General features: G+C 36.8%; 2 protein-coding genes across 18 annotated transcripts in view; one reads left to right on the top strand and one right to left on the bottom strand.

The window, feature by feature from the left end:
- The window catches only part of LOC133524691 (facilitated trehalose transporter Tret1-2 homolog), a 58624-nt gene extending 41977 nt beyond the window's left edge, over positions 1-16647 (top strand). For both annotated transcript variants that reach the window (XM_061860815.1, XM_061860816.1), the window contains exons 3-5: positions 9125-9254; positions 14508-14693; positions 15077-16647. In XM_061860815.1, coding sequence (XP_061716799.1) covers positions 9125-9254; positions 14508-14693; positions 15077-16224 — 1464 coding nt within the window. In that variant the 3' untranslated portion in view covers positions 16225-16647. The remainder of the gene's footprint in view (positions 1-9124; positions 9255-14507; positions 14694-15076) is intronic.
- The window catches only part of LOC133524685 (neurobeachin), a 963862-nt gene that overhangs the window by 61575 nt on the left and 882674 nt on the right, over positions 1-19613 (bottom strand). For all 16 annotated transcript variants that reach the window (XM_061860799.1, XM_061860801.1, XM_061860790.1 and 13 more), the window contains one exon: positions 18528-18630. In XM_061860799.1, coding sequence (XP_061716783.1) covers positions 18528-18630 — 103 coding nt within the window. The remainder of the gene's footprint in view (positions 1-18527; positions 18631-19613) is intronic.

Here is a 19613-nt window from a genome sequence, read left to right as displayed (position 1 = left end):
GTTTTTGCTATTTCATTTGTTTTATAAGCTGCAGCTATATAAACTTATTACAGGCATAGATATACGTACTTCATATAATTGTATAATCTAGTCTTCATATAATCCAACAGGTAGTTTTAAAATGAGAATGAAACTCCGTTTGTATGGGAAGGTGAAATTCGGGCGAGCTAGCTACGGACTCCTAAAATTTTGGTATTGCCTGACTTTTTCTTCGTTTTGTTTATAGTTTTGCCCTAGAATAATCGAGTTGGTTTTGGTTCATCATTGGGGGCTTGGGGGTTTTGAATTTAACTTTGAGTGACTTTACAATAGTCGTCATAGTCGATTTGACTAATCATGGCATTTTACAAGTGAAATTGCACCTATGTGTGACCTAGAGCTCTTCGTAATCGCTTCTGCGGAATCTATATATAGTCTATGATTGTAACGCATAACGATTATTCTAGATGATGTCAATCGATTGTGTGTATGTGGAGCGTGTGAGTCGTAAAGCTTGTATACAGAGGTGAAGGCGGTGAACGGCACGGTCAAGGTGCGCCGCGACCACATGTCATATCCTTCCGACTTATGATCGCCTGGTACTTCCAGTCTATTACATGGTAGAAAATTCATAGATATCTCAATCAGAATCTATTTCAAGATCATTATTTAAACCCTTATTTTTATCTGTCTCGCGGGGATTGGAAAGGAAAATCAGACAGATCATATCACATACGTCACAGATATACCTACGTAGACCCAAATTAAGCAAAATGTATACATGAGTAGGTAATAAAATCATGAAGTCACGTCACTTAACTATGTGCATAGGTAACTTATAAGCATAGCAACAAATAATTGGATAGGTAAATAGTAGGAATCGAAGCGCATGACACACAGCCATCACAGATATAAGTCCGTCATTTTGATTTGAATTTGAACCCAGGACAATAAGTTTCGCGCTAGGACCAATAACTACCTACTAGGCTAAACGGTTGTCTGGAAATTTCCTTATTGTTCTAATTAACATATGAACTAGATCAAACATCTATAAAACCAATTTGGTGGCTGATAGTTTGAAATGTCACTTGATAAAACAAAAAACACCTGCTCGGCGTTTATGACATCATTCATTACTTGACCAGGTCGACACGTTTAATTCTCAATATAAATTAACACGGATAACATAACAATTAGCATTTAATCGGTTTAAGTTTTACAATCTTAATTACTAGGTAATTAAAAAAAATTCTGTCTATTAACAGACCAAGTAAAATAAATATGAAGTATGTCTGGAATTAAGCATGTTACATTGACATGCCAATCGGAAATGGAGACCTTTCCGCATCGGTAGATTTTTCTAAGAATACAATTGATATAAATATAAAAATATGAACTAGTTTTTGCTAAATCGGAAAATGTATAACCGCTTTTGCAATGATCTGGCAAACTATAAAAATACGATGTTTACTGCTGTATTGGCACAGAAAATACTTACTTTACATATATATATATATTAAACTTGCTCGCACTTTAGACCGATTGTTGGGTGACGACCAGAGAAAAACTTGCACGCTCCCCAGACACACGTTGAAAATGAAAATCTTTATTAATAACAACGTATTGAGAATGGCAGATCTAGCGACACATACATCTGTATCGAATTATCGCAATATTAACGATCAAATCCAGCTATGTTAGTTCGGTCAGATATAAAAGCGAGAGAACGCAGGAATGACGAATGCCAAGTGTGTTGTGCTTTGCTGATCTTGCCATGTGAAAAATCCCTAAGCTAAGGATCAGTTCAGTACATTTGCCACTCAATCGTGTTAATCCTGTGGTTCAATAAAACATATGGTTCAGTTTTGTTCATTTGTTTGTAATTTAAAAGCGATGCTAATAGTGCACTGATGGCGTCTGTTTCTAAAATCAGTTCTCAGGTAAGCTTCAGTGTATTTAACTTGCAGACTAACAGGCAGTTTTATCATACGCAATTTTACTTCTAAAACGCTAGGACGCGAGCGAACGGCCCTAATGAGTTACATATGACACCCTTGCTGTTACTCTATCCCACGTTATCATCATCATCATAACTTAAGAGCTGTCTTGTCGGTGGAGTAATTGCCAATCCTTTCTTTCCTGCACCAGTCTTTTGATTTGCTCGTACGATGCATTATTTTCACTTGAATGAGATATGTGATACTGGGCTTTCCTCTACCTCTCGTCTTTTCAATTCCGTCTTCCAGAATTTGTAGGAAAAAGTTGTCGTCCCGTATCAGGTGTCCTAACATCTTGCCTCTCCTATTCCTTATTCCCACGTTACACTTAGCCAGTGTATGTTATGTTAGTAGGTATATTTAATTAACATGAGTACAGGGGACCTAGCCAGGATGACTGGAACTTAAATAATATATGGAAATAATCAATCAATCAATTTTTCGTGTTATGGCTCCATCAAGGTGTTGATGATTCTGCCAATGTCGAGGTTGGATAAGACACGGCTAGTATATATAGTAACGTGACATTTTGTAGCATCTGTCACTCCGATATTTTTTTTCTTTTCGTTTGCCGTTGTCATCTTGGGCTAGTCCTAATCGTAAAAGTGGACGCAATTTGAAATACATAAGCGAGCAAATTAATCCGAGATTCGAGAGCGTCTGTGTGTCGTGACGTAACCGCGAGTTGTCTTTTAACTTCTGTGATCAACGGATCGTACTACACACTAATTAGAAATGACACAAATTAATAGCGTTAAATGCGAGCGATGTCATTCCGAAGATAACTGTGAAACTTCACGTTAAATACAATCGTAAATTGAATACGTATCACAGAAATAAGCTCAGTCACTCTTTGGCTCTAAGTATTATTTCCCGGGGGGTATCAGCTAATGCTATTTGTAAGGAACCTTTTGTCAGTCTTTTAAGGTCCCAATAAGCTTTAATGTATACTATCGGTGCTTTGGTCGCACTGAACTGTTCAACGGTGCATTTAGGACATTTGATAGTTTTAACAATGTCCGGCAGGCGCGTGACTCTGATTAGTGAGCAAGAGTTTTCGTATAGGAAGTAAACCTTATATAAGTTACTGCCAGAAATAGTTTATTGGTACAAAATTTTATTGCTTACTTTACTTCCTTGCCTTTGCACGTCTAATAAGTACTCCTGGAGACATTTTAAAGAGTATGTCGACATCATCACATCAGCCATGTATACTGTAGGTTGATGTCGAAATTATGGAAGAAGACCAAATTACAAAGTCAATCCTACACGAGCTTCAAATGTATAAAATACAATCAAATACATATATGTCGGAGGCCGATCGTCAGATCAGGCAGATCGGGATTTTTCTAGGCATATCCTAAAACGGGAATTTTTTGTCTCGATCCCTGAGTCGACGGAGACCCGCTACGCGGCTACGCAGGGCTCCTATTTTTGATCTGTTTGCCCTTCATCTGAAGCAACCTAACGAACCCATTTGAATGTGACTACCGTCAAAACATTACACAGGAACATTACTTTCTGCCTGATCTTACGATCGGTTGCCGACATATTTTTTTTGTTATCCTAATTTAGTGTCCCACATATATGATAAATAAATAAATATTTTGGGGATACTTTACATAGATCGACCTAGCAACAAACTAAGCAAAGCTTGTAATATTACTTTTATTACTAGGCGAAGATATACACACTAATATAGATAAACACATACTTAGATACATATAAAACATCTACTTACATAACTAAGGAACAAAATATTCGTGTTAAACACACAAAAAAATGGCCTGGCACGGGATTCGAACCCGGGACCTCTTGCTTTAAACGCAGGATTAATAATAATGGCGATGGTTCGGGTGTGAGTAATACGGTACTGTTTACAACATACGTTTGATCGTGTTATCGCATTTACATGCGTATCAAATAGTTTATGAGAAAAGTATTTATACTTTTCCAGAAGTATGACCTAGTAAAGTATCGGAAAAACTATAAAATACTGTTTATTTTATAATACTTATATTAAGTATTGTTATGAAATTTACTTCCATTTTTTTGTGTGAATGGGTGGGAAAATATGTATTTTTTTCGATACGATGTCATCGAGATAATTAGCAATTTATTAAATCATAAAAGTTATGATTATTTAAAGTTATTGTTAAAGTTATATCAAGCGCGAATTTAATTTGGTACCTTTATTTCCGACAAAAGTTTTCAATGTACATAATTAAAACATAATATGTATTTTAAGGGTATTTTAGTTTGCTATTTAGTTTTTTTGCACCTCCTAATTAGTTAATTTAAGTTTCAGTTCTCCACTACCTAAAGGTTGTCTGGAAGAGATCGCTCTGTAGCGATAAGGCCGCCTGTTGTTTACCTCTATCTTCATGTTTTTTATGTGTTTCCATGTACATTATTTTCAGAGGTTGTGCAATAAAGAGGATTTGTATTGTATTGTATTGTATGTAGGTATGGTATTGTTATTTATTTAGGCAGGCTAAATCAAAATTTCTGGCTTCGAAGTTAACTAGAACAATAACTTCCAATACGGTTAGGTCTTTTTATTCGTAACAGTTCATCGACCAGCATAGATAACGACTAACTAACTACAGTGTACTACTACTTATAATACTTATATACGTACTTTAGTGTATATAAGTATTCAGGATTAACCTTTCGTATGTGTTGGTCGTCATCGTGAGTTCAAACCTCGGTCGCGCCGAATAGAGCAGACAAAAATAGTTTTCGAACAAAATGGAAAAAGATAATTAAAAATTCTGTCAGGATCCTTATCAATCGTATCATACACAGACGAGAAGTTAACGGTAAATTATTCATCATGAAAATCATACTAACGAAATATAGCTTTGACAGACGCCAAATGGTTACGTTGTCTGCAGTGCACTCATTAGCAGTGAGAACGTGTCGTAAATCAGGCCCTTATCGATTGCAGAGTTAATTACATCACGTCCATTAACTCTAATTCGCGATGCCTTTGTCCGGTATATGGCCCCGATAAAACTTTTTTCATACTACGTCGGTGGCAAACAAGCATACGGCCCGCCTGATCGTAAGCGGTTACCGTAGCCTATGGACGTCTGCAATTCGAGAGGTGCACTTATCACAAGTTCTACCTAATGTATGAAACAAACTGCTGTGTCACTTTAATTACTCATACTTTTCTTAATTTTTAATGAAAAGCTTCCCTCAAAACTCGTGTCGACTTTTTTCTTACTTGAAATTTCAGTGTTGTATCTACGAAATCACTAGTCATTTATTGAAACCTGAAAGATTCCAACGTCTTGGCGAGCCAACCCCACCATTTTGAAAATTTTCCGCGCAGTTACAGCGCATCCGGCAATCAGGCGACATAAACAGTGTTTACAGCTGTTCCGCCGCTGCGCGTGCGCTTATAAGCCATTACTCAGCTTTACCGACCCACTCGTCAGTGCGGATTCACTTAATTGCTGCGAGATCATTAAGAAAAACACATGAATGATACGAAGAGCAAACTGTTGGTGATAATGACATACAGATAATTAAGAAAGAATTAATTCTTAAGTGACTTTTGGGCCAATTCGAATAATGCTTATAAGAAGTCACAGCGATAAGATACCGATCTATGTGTCAAGTGTCGTTTTTGGTTGAAGAAATTTCACTTTTGATACTGACTAATCGATACTGTATCTCTGTGGCATCTTATAAGCATTGTTCAAATTGGGCCGTTTTACTGTTTGTTTTGAAAATTACTGAAATCCTGTTGACAGTTCTGCTTTAAACTTTCAGTAGGTACGTTCTTCAGGAATCACCACGTCAGCATAAACGCATAGAGTACCTAAACGCAAACTCAAGTAATTTAATAAAGCGAAGCCTAAATGATTAATTATTAACCCAAAGTGATTCTACGTTGACAGATGACGGGGTTCTCATTTAGAAAAATAAATCCATATCCAAAATCCAAATCAATCCAATCTTTTTCCACAACTTTTCTCCATAAATTACCAGAGCCGCATAAACGCCAGAAGTAAACGTAAACGCGAAGACGACTTAGCATGATTTGCTGACTGACGGGTTATCAGCGTGGTCATTACGCACACGGTGGCACGTGCGCGGCCGGCCGCCATCTTCCCATTGTCACAGCTTCCCATGCGAAGAAATGCTAATAAAATTGTAATTATATGGAAAAGTTGGTTAGTTACATATTGTTTCTGCGCGAAACTGTCATTTTAACTCAATTCTTTATGAAAAAGCAGGCTGTAGTTGTCAGTTTCAATGGGAGTATTTATTTTTTCCATTAATAAAAACAAAACGGGGTAATGGGTATCGGCCACCTACTTTTTAATATTGAAGTGTTTAGTATCTTATTAGCTATGCCCGCAGTAAAAGTATAAGCTATTTAGGTATTTTCTTTTTGGCACAGCAGTTATTTTTCACACTAGACTAATGCCACGTGTTTTTGTGCAAGTCTCGCGCGATGTTTCGCGCTCACGTTTCGCGTGGGCGCCCGATTTGTAAAAATAGACAAAGGAAATCGAAATGATGCTGTTTTCAAACATTCACCTCTGTCGAAAGTATCGAACGAAACGTGCTCTGTGTAATTATCTTAACGTTGATACCATTGTCCAAACAAATGGCCGAAGTAAGTAAAATATTCAAACGATCATTCGTGATATTTCGTTTCAATTATGTCCCATTCACATTTCGATATGTATAGGCGAACGCTCGCATTAAGACGAAAGAGGACGGCCACTTCTACATAGAAACGTGGTCCCCATTTTCCTCTCTGTATATTGATATTATGGAAAATATTCTTACATAATTTGATGTATATTAAGTATGCCCCTACGTTTGACTTTTTTCGATTTATTGATTATTGTAAAAATTGGGGGCGAAAAACAGATTTAATACGAAATTTTTAAATGCTTCTAACTCTTATAATAAATAAAGGTTCGAAAAAATTCAAACGTAGCTGTGGTTGATATACAAAAAATTGTGTCAAAATATTTTCAATTATGTGAATATCCAGAGAGGAAAATGAGGACTACGTTTGTATGAAATGGCGATTTCGCGCGGGTCCTCGACTTTCGTCTTAAATGAGAATCATTAGCCATTACTAGCGAGGCATTGGCCATTACTACAAAAACGATTTCCCATACAATGTTTTTATTGGTTTGTTTAAATATAGCCAAATGTAGTGAAGCCCATATTTGGTTAGAAACGAACTCTACGGCTACGATACTCTACGCCGAATGCTACGAGTATAAAAACTAACGCGCTACGTACTTTAGCAGGAACAACGACTCGGTAGTCATGTTGGTTTGTTATTAATGATTATCTTGATTAGATTAGCTAGATTACTGGTACAGTAGCTGGCTCGGAGCATATCATGTTACATGCTTTATTTTATTGTTATACTGTAGGTATTACGATAGTTATGCGCTTTGAAGTCGTTCTGTTTTGTGAAGATTTATCGGAAGATTATGTAGGGATAAATTTAATAATAATAAAGCTGGTCGTCCTGGGTTTAATTATGTTGTTCCCGAGTTACAGATGTTTGAAATAATAATATCTGTGTTTTTTTAAATCGTGAGAGCATTTAAAACATCGTAAAAACGGTCTAATAGACTAGGCCGCAAAGAAAAGCATGTTATTCAAAACTGATACAAAATAAGCCCAAAAAGCAAAACTGTCGCACAGATAATTTAATTACCATTAAAAAAACATATATTTCTGACCTTGGTCCATACACTGTTAGTTTTAATTTTATTTAGATTTCAAAATTTCGTTACGATTGGTTAAGTTTTGGAGGAGGAAAAAGCCGCCACTGTTAGCGCGACGGATATATTCACCTCAAATTTTTAAATCTGAGAAAGGGCTCCGCTCTGCTATCTTCTTAAGTGTTTCTCTATTTATATAAACATTTTTTAAACTAGTATCCACCACACAAAACTATACGACTATCCCATATAATTTTATGGTTTTGCCGTAACACGGCAGATCTACTAAACTAAAAAGTTAACAGAGAGAGATCGCGCAAAGGGATTGCCATTGTAATTAGCTTTCCTAATTGTATGTTGTTTTAGTTATGAGTATATGAGCAATTTAGAGTTTTTAATTTTCTTTTAAACGGATACCAACAATTTAAAAATGATACAATTCATACAATACTAAAAAAAAATTATGTTGGTGAGATTTTTTTTATATAAATAATAACGATAACGGAATTCTGCTCTTCTAGTCGAATTGGTATTTGGGCGGCGCAAAATGGAAAAATGTTTGATAGGATAATTTCCGTGTAATTCGCGGATGCTCCGCAATTTATCTGTCGTTAGCGACTATTACCGTTTGTCGATGTGCGACAAGCTGTGAACGCGACAATTATATTGACATTTTTTTTATGAAAAACGTTTTGTTTGGTTTCTTAACCTTTCAATGTCAATGATAAAACGATTTTGGAGTACGAGTTTATAGCTAGGTCAAGTTCGGCCAAATGTCGAAATGATTTTGAGGTTTTTGAACTAGTCATGTAAACATTCAGCCGAAGGATGAATACTCGTTTCAGGTTTTCGGATCATATGAACGTAATATTATTTAATATTACCAACTATTTATTTAGGTAACTTTGACAAGAGTTAGTTGCAATTTTTGGAATTTAAGTAATACAATTCCAGTCTATTGCTCTACCGACAGTGCTACAAATGAATAAGCTACTTGCCACTTATCTGACGAATAAAGTCATCGTTGGGGTTTCATAATCTTCAAAAAAGTTTAACTGGTCGATTAAGTGCTAAGATTGTGCCTTCGATGCCGAACCTGTCAAGAAACTACAAAATGGGAGCAAATGTTTGATACGTCACCGTATTTAAGAATTATTTTGCTTAAAATTTAGTTTTTTTCTTCGCAATTGTGATGAAAATCATTGTGTGTAACTCCGGGGGTAAGAATGTTGCAAACTCGGGTCCCACCCTCGTATCCAAAATTTCACTTAACCCCTTGTTGCACTGTTGTCAATTAGCTATCGAATACATGGACAATATGAAACAGGCCCTTAATAACATATTATTTGGATAAGCAGCAGCACTCTGTTGCGTATAATTTCAATCGTTTCTCATGGTAACAAAAATATTAACCAGGCGACCATAACGTTTCAGGTACTGGCGGCACTGGCGGCTCAGTCCATCAACATATCGGTGGGGTTCTGCCAAGGCTTCTCCGCGGTCCTGCTGCCCCAGTACACACACGAACACCCTAACATCACATATGAGCAAAGCTCATGGATTGGTGAGTTCTAAACATTTTATTTATGAAATTTAACGTGTGAACAGTCAAACTAGTTTCACAAAGTCAGTAGAAAAGGCGGGGCAAGAGATATAACTTTATTCTTAGCTAAGAATACTTGCAATACCCATTTCAAGGTGCAATGTGTATGTATAATTTTATTGTAGCAACTATGTACCATGGTTCGCTTTAAAGTTTATAAGTAATATATTTAGGATCTTGTTTGATCTTGTGGACTTGTATTATAAGACCTATGAGGCGTATTCTGATTTTAATAACAGAATAGATCAAGATTAGTTATGGATCTGATTTGTCAGTGTCAAAAGTGACATTTCTTCTACCAAAAAAGTCACTTTTGACACTTTGTTCAGATCCATAACTAATTTACTACCTATAAAAATTAACGGTAATAATAATAATTTAGTAGGATTCTCTGCCTCTGGCTTGCCTTAGCCGGCCGGCCAGAGTGGAGTCGTTAGAGCTATAAGCTTCAGGGGTGGAAGTGAAAAATTGCATAAGACGCGAGTTGGCACAGTGGCTGCTCGCAGCCACTGGGTAGAAAGCGGCGTACACCTCTCGACACCCCTGAGCCGCTCACACCGGTGTTGCCCTTGAGCCATCCTAGATGTCGCTTTTTGTGGGGGCCCATCTCGTGGGGGCGAGTCACCGTCTGCCGGAAATAAAATTGAATACCGTTTTATCAGGCAGGCGTCCGGTTTTTTATCCCATAGCCCAGTATTTAGTCCATCGCTTTCACCCAATAGCCCAGTTCATTTTAGATTCCATCAACCCTGAAATAGTCCTTACACCCTGGCGGGTGCTGCCTCTGCGTGCGTCCCATGACACGGGCAAGGGCAACATCCGCTAGGTGTACCCCTTACATTTCATTAAAGTGTCAAAAGGGCATCTACATGTTGGCTTCGGCTCCGCGTACGCCTCCCAAAGGTCCGGAACACCATTGTTCCGTGATGGGAAAGACATACGATAATTTATTATTTATTTATTTATTTAAAACTTTATTGCACAAAAGACAAACTTAATGTACAAAAGGTGAACTTAATGCCATGAGGCATTCTCTACCAGTCAACCTTAGGGCCTGGTATTAAAATCAGAATACGCCTGTAAATCTCTATACACCGCAAGAATTGTCATTGAACTAGTGAAATCTATCCTAATAACTAGAGTGCATCAGTTAAACACCATAGACAGATATGTGATATGTGATAATAATATACAGGGTGCTCGCGAGGAACCCATATAACTTTACCACCATGTTCTTGACCATCTTTAGAAAATAAAATGTCATATAAAGTAAACTGGATTCGGCTTAGTTTGCGAGTAATTAATATTTTTTATTTAAGAAAAAATCCAGTATAATGCACCTTTAGGATAGCGACGTTGCAAGACCGCATCACATTATCTGTCTGACGTAAATTGCAGAAGCTCGTTCCTGTCACTATCATCGACATGTGTCATTGAAAATAAATACGTAGAATCTTAAAATTCTATCACTTAATCCAAAGTATGATCAATGATCATTGCTTTTGTTAAGTCCACGACTAAAACAATGGTATTAGTGAAGTATTGATAAACAAAATTACTTAACGCCCAAGAATTGATAAATTTAACCGTCTTAGTTTTATTTTGAAGTGACACGTATTTATTCATAAGAATGCATATTTCTTAATGATCGATTGATTTCTTATGATGGCAGAACAACGAAGCTAAGTTTTTGCTACTTCGGGTAAAAATTGGACACCTATTCAGTTTAAATCGTGAAAACTACACATGAAACTAAATAAACAGTTCGAAGTGTTTTTATTACCTATACCATTATTGTTTGATTGTATTAAAGAAATAAAGTAACACAAATTTTAATAAGATTATTTATTTATTACCCTACAAACAAAAAAGTATGATCACTGTCAGGAATTGCAATAGGTACCCTTCTCATTCTACCAGCTTGTTCGTCTACGTGCACTTCGTAGAATCCGTGAATCCGTAACCACTCAACTAGATACTGCTTCAGTATTAGTACTCGCAGTATTTTCTATTACAGCATCCTTAATACGTTTTTCACTGAGCAGCACTAAAAAACCAATTTACTCTCCTTTCCACTGATTAAAAAGTCTGCCGTCTAAGTTAAACCGCACGATTTGTCCAATTATTAGGAAAATTATTATTCGTCGCACTGTTTAAATAAATGTTATAAACGTGAGACATCATATTGATATTAGAATCAATACCAACAATGTCACCCATCGTTCATGTGACTGATGTCATTATTTAAAGTACTTATAAAACACACTCGAAGGAAATTTCCAAGTGGCCAGTATGTATCATAATCCATGAAGATTGATAAAATATTACTAAAATTATTTACGTATCGACAATAATAGACTGGTAATAATTTTAATGCGTACTTAAAACATTTATTTTCACAGTGCGATATTTTTAACTTTTGGATCCATGCAATAGGTACTTAGTTCTAGTGATATGTATCTACTGACAACACTGCCAGATATTGACTTACAGATTGAAAATATGTTTACACTTTTGAACCTAAATACAAAGAAATAAGGTGAAAAATTGTAAACATATTTTTGACGTCGACTGTACAACTACGATTTAAATCGCCGGTGGTTGATCATAATATTCATAATTATCATAATCCTGCGGGCGGAAATACTAGTGTGTGGCAAGCCTTAAATAAGTAAATCATACATAGGTAAAGAGATCCGATTGCACATTATGTACATTCTGGTTTGAAATAATTTGTTTGACAAGAAATGTCTATGTGACTTACTTGCCGTTCTAGTGAAAAGAGATAGAGACAATAACAAACGTTGCCAGCTCGTCCTAAGGCATTGTGTTACTGGTGAACCAAAAATAATTTATTTAATTTGTATGAAAAGTTAAAAAAGTTAAAAATCTAATTTCGACCTATGTTTATATAATGTTTTTTAAATATTACGACCTCAGCTATATGCTGGTAAAGTTATATGGGTTCCTCGCGAGCACCCTGTATAGAAGACCCAAATAATCTAGACAAAATCGTTTTTCACAACTCCACACAATAATAAGCCAAAGAAATAGTGAACGAACTCATTTGCCACGGACCGCTAGGTTTATTTCGGCCCGCGCTTCGTGCCAAATTTCCCTCGAGTATACAATAATATAAGCACACAAACAATACACGCCGTTCCCCGCGCACATTGCGTGTGAAACAGATATACGCGTGTCTGTTTTGTATAAACATCATCCCAATGATCGCATTGTATTCGTTACTATTAATAACTCACACGGTTTTATTTAACCGCGGAAAGTTTAGTTCACGGTCGATACTATTGATCAAGTTAAACGATAAACAACACCGATATAAAACACGAGTCGTTCAAGTCTAAATTTGAATCACTCCATCGTTATTATGCGACTCTGCGCTTGGAAAACATCCGAGTCCTTTTCCCGAGTCGAGTTCTTTATTGAGTTTTTTAAGTGCAATTTAAAAGGACTTGAGTCTTCAAATACTTAGACTTCGTCAAAAATTTCATAGGTTTTATCTACGAGTAACACAAAGGAAAATTGATTTTTTTAAATATTTTTCGCATAACCCATGAATTTAATGTGGAGACAATGCCTTTTAGAAAACTTTTGTACATCATTTGAGAGTATTAGATCTCGATAAGGACTCAAGTTTCGACTTAATGACTAGAGTCTGAAAAACTGAGTCGAGTCTTACAGCAGAAGACTTAAAGGACTTGAGTCTTAACCAACACTTTATTTATTTATTACTTTATTTATAACTTATCGCCGTGAAAGCCGATTACCATACGTTTCAGCGTAATAAAAGACATCCCGCCAGATTATAATAATCAATGACATGCATCTGTCATATATACTCGTATCGGATTAGTTTATTTTAGTAAACACTTGTAGATAATACATGCACTTGACCAACCTAATCTTAATCTTACTACTTTCTTACTGTTGTGAAATTCCGTATGGAAAAGTCAACATTTGCGAGTTTTGTGCAAACTGATAGTAGTGTTTATAGATATAATTTGTTCTGCACTCCTGCTGCCTGATAGTGAGGGGGAAGGTTGCTAAGCTCTGCACTTTAGTGTCAGTCACGTATTGGGGATAAAAATATATCGATTTAATAGTTTGTAATGATTACCAGATATGGCTATCTAAAGGTCCAAAAACAAGTACGAACTCCAAAACTTAAGATTTTCTGATAAAATTATTTAGTAACATGACTCACTTTGAATTGTTTTGACAAAGAAAAATAAATAAATGTGCGACTAAGTCTGATTGTGCCGTCGGAAACTTTCCAAAATAGCCAAATATCCATGTGGAAAATTTTCAGAAACTTATCATATTTTTATATGGGGATCGTAATTTTCTATTGCCAAATTGAGAGCATCCTTTAATTTCTGTGGAATTTTCTTAAAACCATAATTGACGGAATGATCAACGCAACGTAAATCAACAGCGAACTAAGAAACTACCCATAAGTACAATAAATTGTCTTTGATAATCGACGATTGAAAAAGAACACTCCCAATAGTTTTAGCTATGTTTGTGAAAATGTGTTTATGAAACGAAATGTGTGTATGAAATTAACAAAAAAAATTACCTATTAATTGAATTACATGACCGCTGCTAATCCAAAATGGAACGCAATAGTTAATATTAAATGTTTTAATTGTCTTGCACAACTATTGTCAAGGTGCACTGCAGTTGCTATCGCAAGAAGGGAAATTGTACCACAATTTTGTGGTTCTTTTGTTCTGCGATATCTTGTTTGTATTAAGTGAAATCGGTTTTAAAAAGTGCCTAAGTAATAGGTAATCTAGTAATAATCTGTGAGACAAGATAACTAATGAGCATAACGAGTCACGAGTGCTAGAAATAATACAATTTTATTGCACATGACAAAATGTCAAAGAAAAATGATCGGTGATTTTCAAAATTTTAACTAATATTCAATATAAAATGTCATCAAACATCGAAGAAAAATCTTTTTCATTGAAGTGAGCATCTGCTAAAGATTAGTGAGGTATTAAAAATCCACTAATCAACAGCAACACTTATAGAAATCTTAAACCTCATCAGTATCTTGTTCATTTCTGCTCTTGTATCTTTACTATCGGATTTGCAGAAAATTACTTTGGGAAGGTCGGAATAAATTCCTTTCATTTCATCCATTAGTCTTTTAAATTCATTTATTGACCCCTTCCTTTCTTCTTCCAGCAAGTTTGGGCGTAATCTCCAACCCAATCGGCGCGCTGCTCGGTGGCATGATGGTGGATGCCGTCGGTCGGCGGTTACTTCTTCAGTCCATAGTCCTCCCCAACCTGGTGGGGTGGCTGGTCATCGCGTTCTCCGAGACTTACGTCTTCCTCTGCGTCGGCCGGTTCATCACCGGCTTTACCATTGGTGAGTCCATCACTGATATTTCTTATCTTTACCGTTTATAACACAAGCCAACGCTATTTAGGAGCCGATGAAGTCTGGAAGAGATCACTTTTTAGCGAAAAGAATACTGGTAAACAACCTCTACTTTCTCTGTACTATTTTCTTATTTTGATGTGTGCAATAAAGAGTATTTGTATTGTATTGAACCATGTCGATCCTCGCATAACCACGACCTTATATTGAGCTTTAAATTTATCATTTAACGTCAAATGCTCTGAAGCTATCCAGACTAAGTTAGTATTGTGTCTACTACTATTTTGGTAGCTGCGAGTATCGTCGTCCCTTGGAACCTATGTCATTATATTTCCTTTTTATATTTAACCAAAACCTTTTTCATTTTCCAGGCATGTCAACAGCCTCCTACATCTACGTGGCAGAGATCACGACCCCCGAAAAACGGGGCGTTCTCAGCGCGCTGGGTCCGGGCCTGGTGTCCACCGGCATTTTCGTGATCTACTCCCTCGGATCCTTCGTGCACTGGCGGAAAGTCGCCGCTATATGCGCCGGAGTCTCTTTACTTACTCCCTTTTTGATGTACTTCGTTCCTGAATCACCGCTCTGGCTGGCTTCCAAGGGACAGATGAAAGAAGCCTACAACTCCATGTTTTGGCTAAGACAAAACAATAGCACAGCGCAGCAGGAGTTAATGGAGTTCACTAAAGACCGAAAAGTCGATAGTATGACCTTCAGACAGAAGCTTGCACTATTCAAGCGAAGAAGCGTGTTGAAGCCATTCTGTCTCCTGATAGTCTTCTTCATGTTCCAAGAAATGTCTGGCATATACGTCATATTATATTATGCTGTTGATTTCTTCCACTCAGTTGATACTAGTGTCAATGCGTTTACGGCATCAATCATAGTGGGCGGAGTTCGAGTATTCATGGGAGCAGTGGGTGCTTGTTTAATCAACAGCTTTAGAAGAAAAACGCTAGCAGCAACATCAGGGCTGTTGTTAGGAGTGACAATGCTGGGAGCAGCTGTGTGTGACACTGTAAATGGCCCTCCGTTATTGAAACTAGTGTGCGTGCTTCTGCACGTATCATTTAGTATGGTTGGTTTTCTCCAACTCCCCTGGATAATGTCAGGAGAACTATACCCTCAGGATATTAGAGGGGTTATGTCAGGGGCAACGGCCTGCTGCGCATATGTCTTAATCTTCTTCAACATAAAAACATACCCTCAGTTGGAGAATGTATTAACCAGTAATGGTACTTTGTACTTGTTTGCGTTTTGCGCGCTGTTGGGAGCGTCATACTGCTTGTTGTTCCTTCCAGAGACAAAAGGGAAATCCTTAACTGAAATTATGAAGCAATTCGACGAAGAAAAGAAAGAGATAGACCCTGAAGTGGGTAAGCACTATGGAATGGAGGGGCGGCCGGTGCAGAGGCGGCATAGTGCTGGTGCATCAGTATCTTTAGAAAAAAATAAGGAAATCTTTGCCCCGCGATGGATTCACAAAGATGGTGAAAAAATCCCGGGCCATCATGAATAACTCCTTGCGATTGCTGCCCACTTGGTGCTTGCACTCAAAGTTTAGCACTAATAGTTACCAATTTATGAACAATTTTACCATTATTAATGTTATGTGATCAGTATTATAGGTATTTCGAGTGATTTTAACTATTACATTCCATAGGCTAGGTTTTGTACTCGGTGACGATATTTAAATGTAACCTTAACCTTGTTTGTCTAGTTTTAAGAAAATGTTACCAGTCCAGTTCAGAGCTGGAGCGACTTTATTAATTTTATGAGTATTTTTAAGTAATTATTGAATTTGTACAAAGATTTTATGCGTCCAGGGTAATTTGTTTCCCCGCTGAAACCAAGGAGGGTAATGGTTTTGTTTGGATACGTAGTGAGTTTTCACTGTGATGAAAGTTGTAGACATACGTCCAAATAAAAATGTGTTGTTTTATTTTGACCGTTTCATTTTCTCTCATTTGAAAGTACACACGTTCTCTAAACTTTATTCATACTTAAAGTAGGTAAAACACCCAAATTACTTTTTTGTACATCGGTGTCACGGATAAATAAAACGAAGTTTCTAGAGTCATCTATCGGCGTAATGCATAAGTAGCTACTCAAGAACCTTGACTCGAAACTACGAATCGAACGAGCGAGGCGAAAAAGCCTTTTAGTTCCAGGCATATCGTGTAGATGGCGTAACAAGCTATATCAATTTCTCACTTGATCAATTCGTTAAAGGGCTGATTAGGGTCAAATATACCGTTAATAGTATTTGGTAGGATGTCGTAAAGCAATTGTATTTATAGACAAAAAGATTGTATTCACCCTTTGTTTCAAACAAGTCGTTGAGAGAGTTCCCCATTAAAGAGTTGCAGTATGAAGGTACTGTATGTACCCTGTGAATCCAATACACTGTAACTACCATGGACAGATGTTGTGCATATACAAATAAATTGCTAAATACTGTAAATGCCCTTATAAACACTTCGAGTGATAGGTCGTCGGCTCCGAACGATTACGTCATTTAAATTTTAAATTTGATCAATTGAAATAGAATCAAAATTCCAACAACTAAAAGTGACGTATGCCACTGGACGAGTTATGTGGACTTGTAAATAAAAGAGCCTTTAAGGCCTACTTGGACTGACTGACAGTTTAGTGCAAACTATTAAGTCCGCGCACTTTAGTTGTTAGCTGAACATGTGATCGAAGAATTCTTACATACCGAATACCTAATTAGACATCACAGTACAAACCTAAACTTAAGATTGACAAACACGGCGAAGGCGGTCCTGCTTGTCGGTTATTAAATAACTAGCGTATAAGTTATAATAAAGTCCACATTTCACAATTGTCAGCGTTATGAAACAGGGGCCCGGGTGACAGAAATCACAGATCTAGAATGACGTTTATGGTTTAAGATAACTGAGGTGTGAAAAGCGAAGTACAAATTAGAAAACCGGTGCAACCTCGGTGCGCGAGTTCGTTTAAGTCGCGCATCGAGGGTTCCGTACAAACTTTCAGTTATCTCGTGTAAGTAAAGACTGTATTGTACGAGAAAAAAGAAATATTGATTACATCAGATGGAAATTAAATGTGTAGTACAAAGGCGAACTCATGCCGTAGTACAAAGGCGAGCATTATTGTGTACAGTTGGCTAATTTGCGCAAACTGTATGTTTGCTGGTTTTTCAGGTAAGTACATATGTATAATTCTTTATTATGTCATGTGAACTGATTAATTTTTTTTATTTTTTTTGAAAAAAGGTGTCTTTAGTGTGATCTGAATTGCAAGAATAAAAAACCGCAATGGGGATAAAATTCCAAATTAAATTTGGGAATGTTTTTGATAATTAAAAAAACCAAGATAGTATTCATGAACATTGTTCTTCATAAATCGATTATTTTTCACTAAAATAATATAAAAATGTCTGCGGTATCGCTGTTCATAACAATGCGATATTTCAAATAAAGCTTATAGTTCAAACATAATAACAGCTTAAGTAGTTCTCGAGATATTTAGCAATGTAACAGACGGACGGATGGACAGAGTCGCACCATAAGGGTTCCTTTTGTACCTTTTTGGTATGGAACCCTAAAGACTTGACCACTTTTTATTGTCACTTGAAGGTAAGGATAGGTCCGACCGAAAATACGAAAAGCTGTATACTTGAAATACTAATAATCCTATATATTGTTACAAAAGCAAATAATCGAATTAAATATTTCCAATGACCAATGACATCATCCCGATTTTCGTCGCACTTGTGTTATTTGACAGGAAATCTTGTACATTATAGATCTGTGGCAGAAATGATAAGGCACTGACCTGGTCTGCGGGATGCCGTACTTGATGCCGACGCCGACGCGGGGCAGGGCTTTGATCACCTTCTTCACCGTGGCTTGATCCGGGAATGCGAAGAATATTGATGCTGGAATGAGATAGAAACACATGTTACACTACAGAGGTATCACGTAGGTTAGTCGATTCAAAAAAGCTAGGAGATAAGCAAAATTAGTGTCGGTTGGTTGGTTGAAGTTATGAATTAAACAATAAATAGTGAAAATAAGTGAAATGACTAACAAGTGAATGTGAAGTGAGTGTGAAGTGGCTAATATGTGTCATGTAATATAATGTTATGTATAAGTTTCTTTTTGTTCTACATTTTATCAGTATATTTTTGCCACGAATAAAAATAGTTTCTATTAAATCTGTGGAAATTATTTCGGAATGTATTCATATTGAGAATTAGATACAGTAATTAAAAATAAATCACAAATGGTGGTAGGTTGCCAGAGCTCAACCAGGGTTCGGAGTGTTTTTGTCCGCAACACGCATGTAGCTCCTGTGGAGTTGCAGGCGTCCATAGGCTACGGAGACTGCTTACGGCGGGCTGTATGCTTGTTAGTATAAAAAAAATGGCAAAGGATTTATATCACAACCCGGAACTTAATATTAAAATATGAGCAAAAATAATGTTTGTTAAGAGCAGTAAAATGTTCAGTTTTTTTTACGATTACATCTCGTAACTACTAAAATATTTTTCAGGATCGTTACTTCATGGCCGGAAGGACAGATATGTACGTAAGTACAACGACAAACGAAAAGTAAAAATGAACCTATTGACATGAAATATGTTTCCAAAATTCATGTGACTATTTCCGTACATTATTTAAGTTTCGATTGGCGTTTCCAATCAACGAGTGTTATCTTGGCTAAGCCCCCGGGACATATTTATCATGGTCGCGGGTCATTGACTCGTCCATCCGTCCATGCTCTAGGTATAAAATTGTAATACCAAAAGTCATTTAAGCAGAGTGACTTACTTCTGCTGGCGAGGAACATCTCGATGGCCACATTCTGCAGCAGGTAGCGGCGCGAGAAGATGGCACGGATCTCGCTGAAGTACCATGT

The sequence above is a fragment of the Cydia pomonella genome, chromosome 14 (genome assembly GCF_033807575.1).
Source record: "Cydia pomonella isolate Wapato2018A chromosome 14, ilCydPomo1, whole genome shotgun sequence".
Taxonomy (NCBI): Eukaryota; Metazoa; Arthropoda; class Insecta; order Lepidoptera; family Tortricidae; genus Cydia; species Cydia pomonella.
Note: the sequence above shows the minus strand (reverse complement) of the source record. Positions and strands in the feature narration are given on the sequence as shown.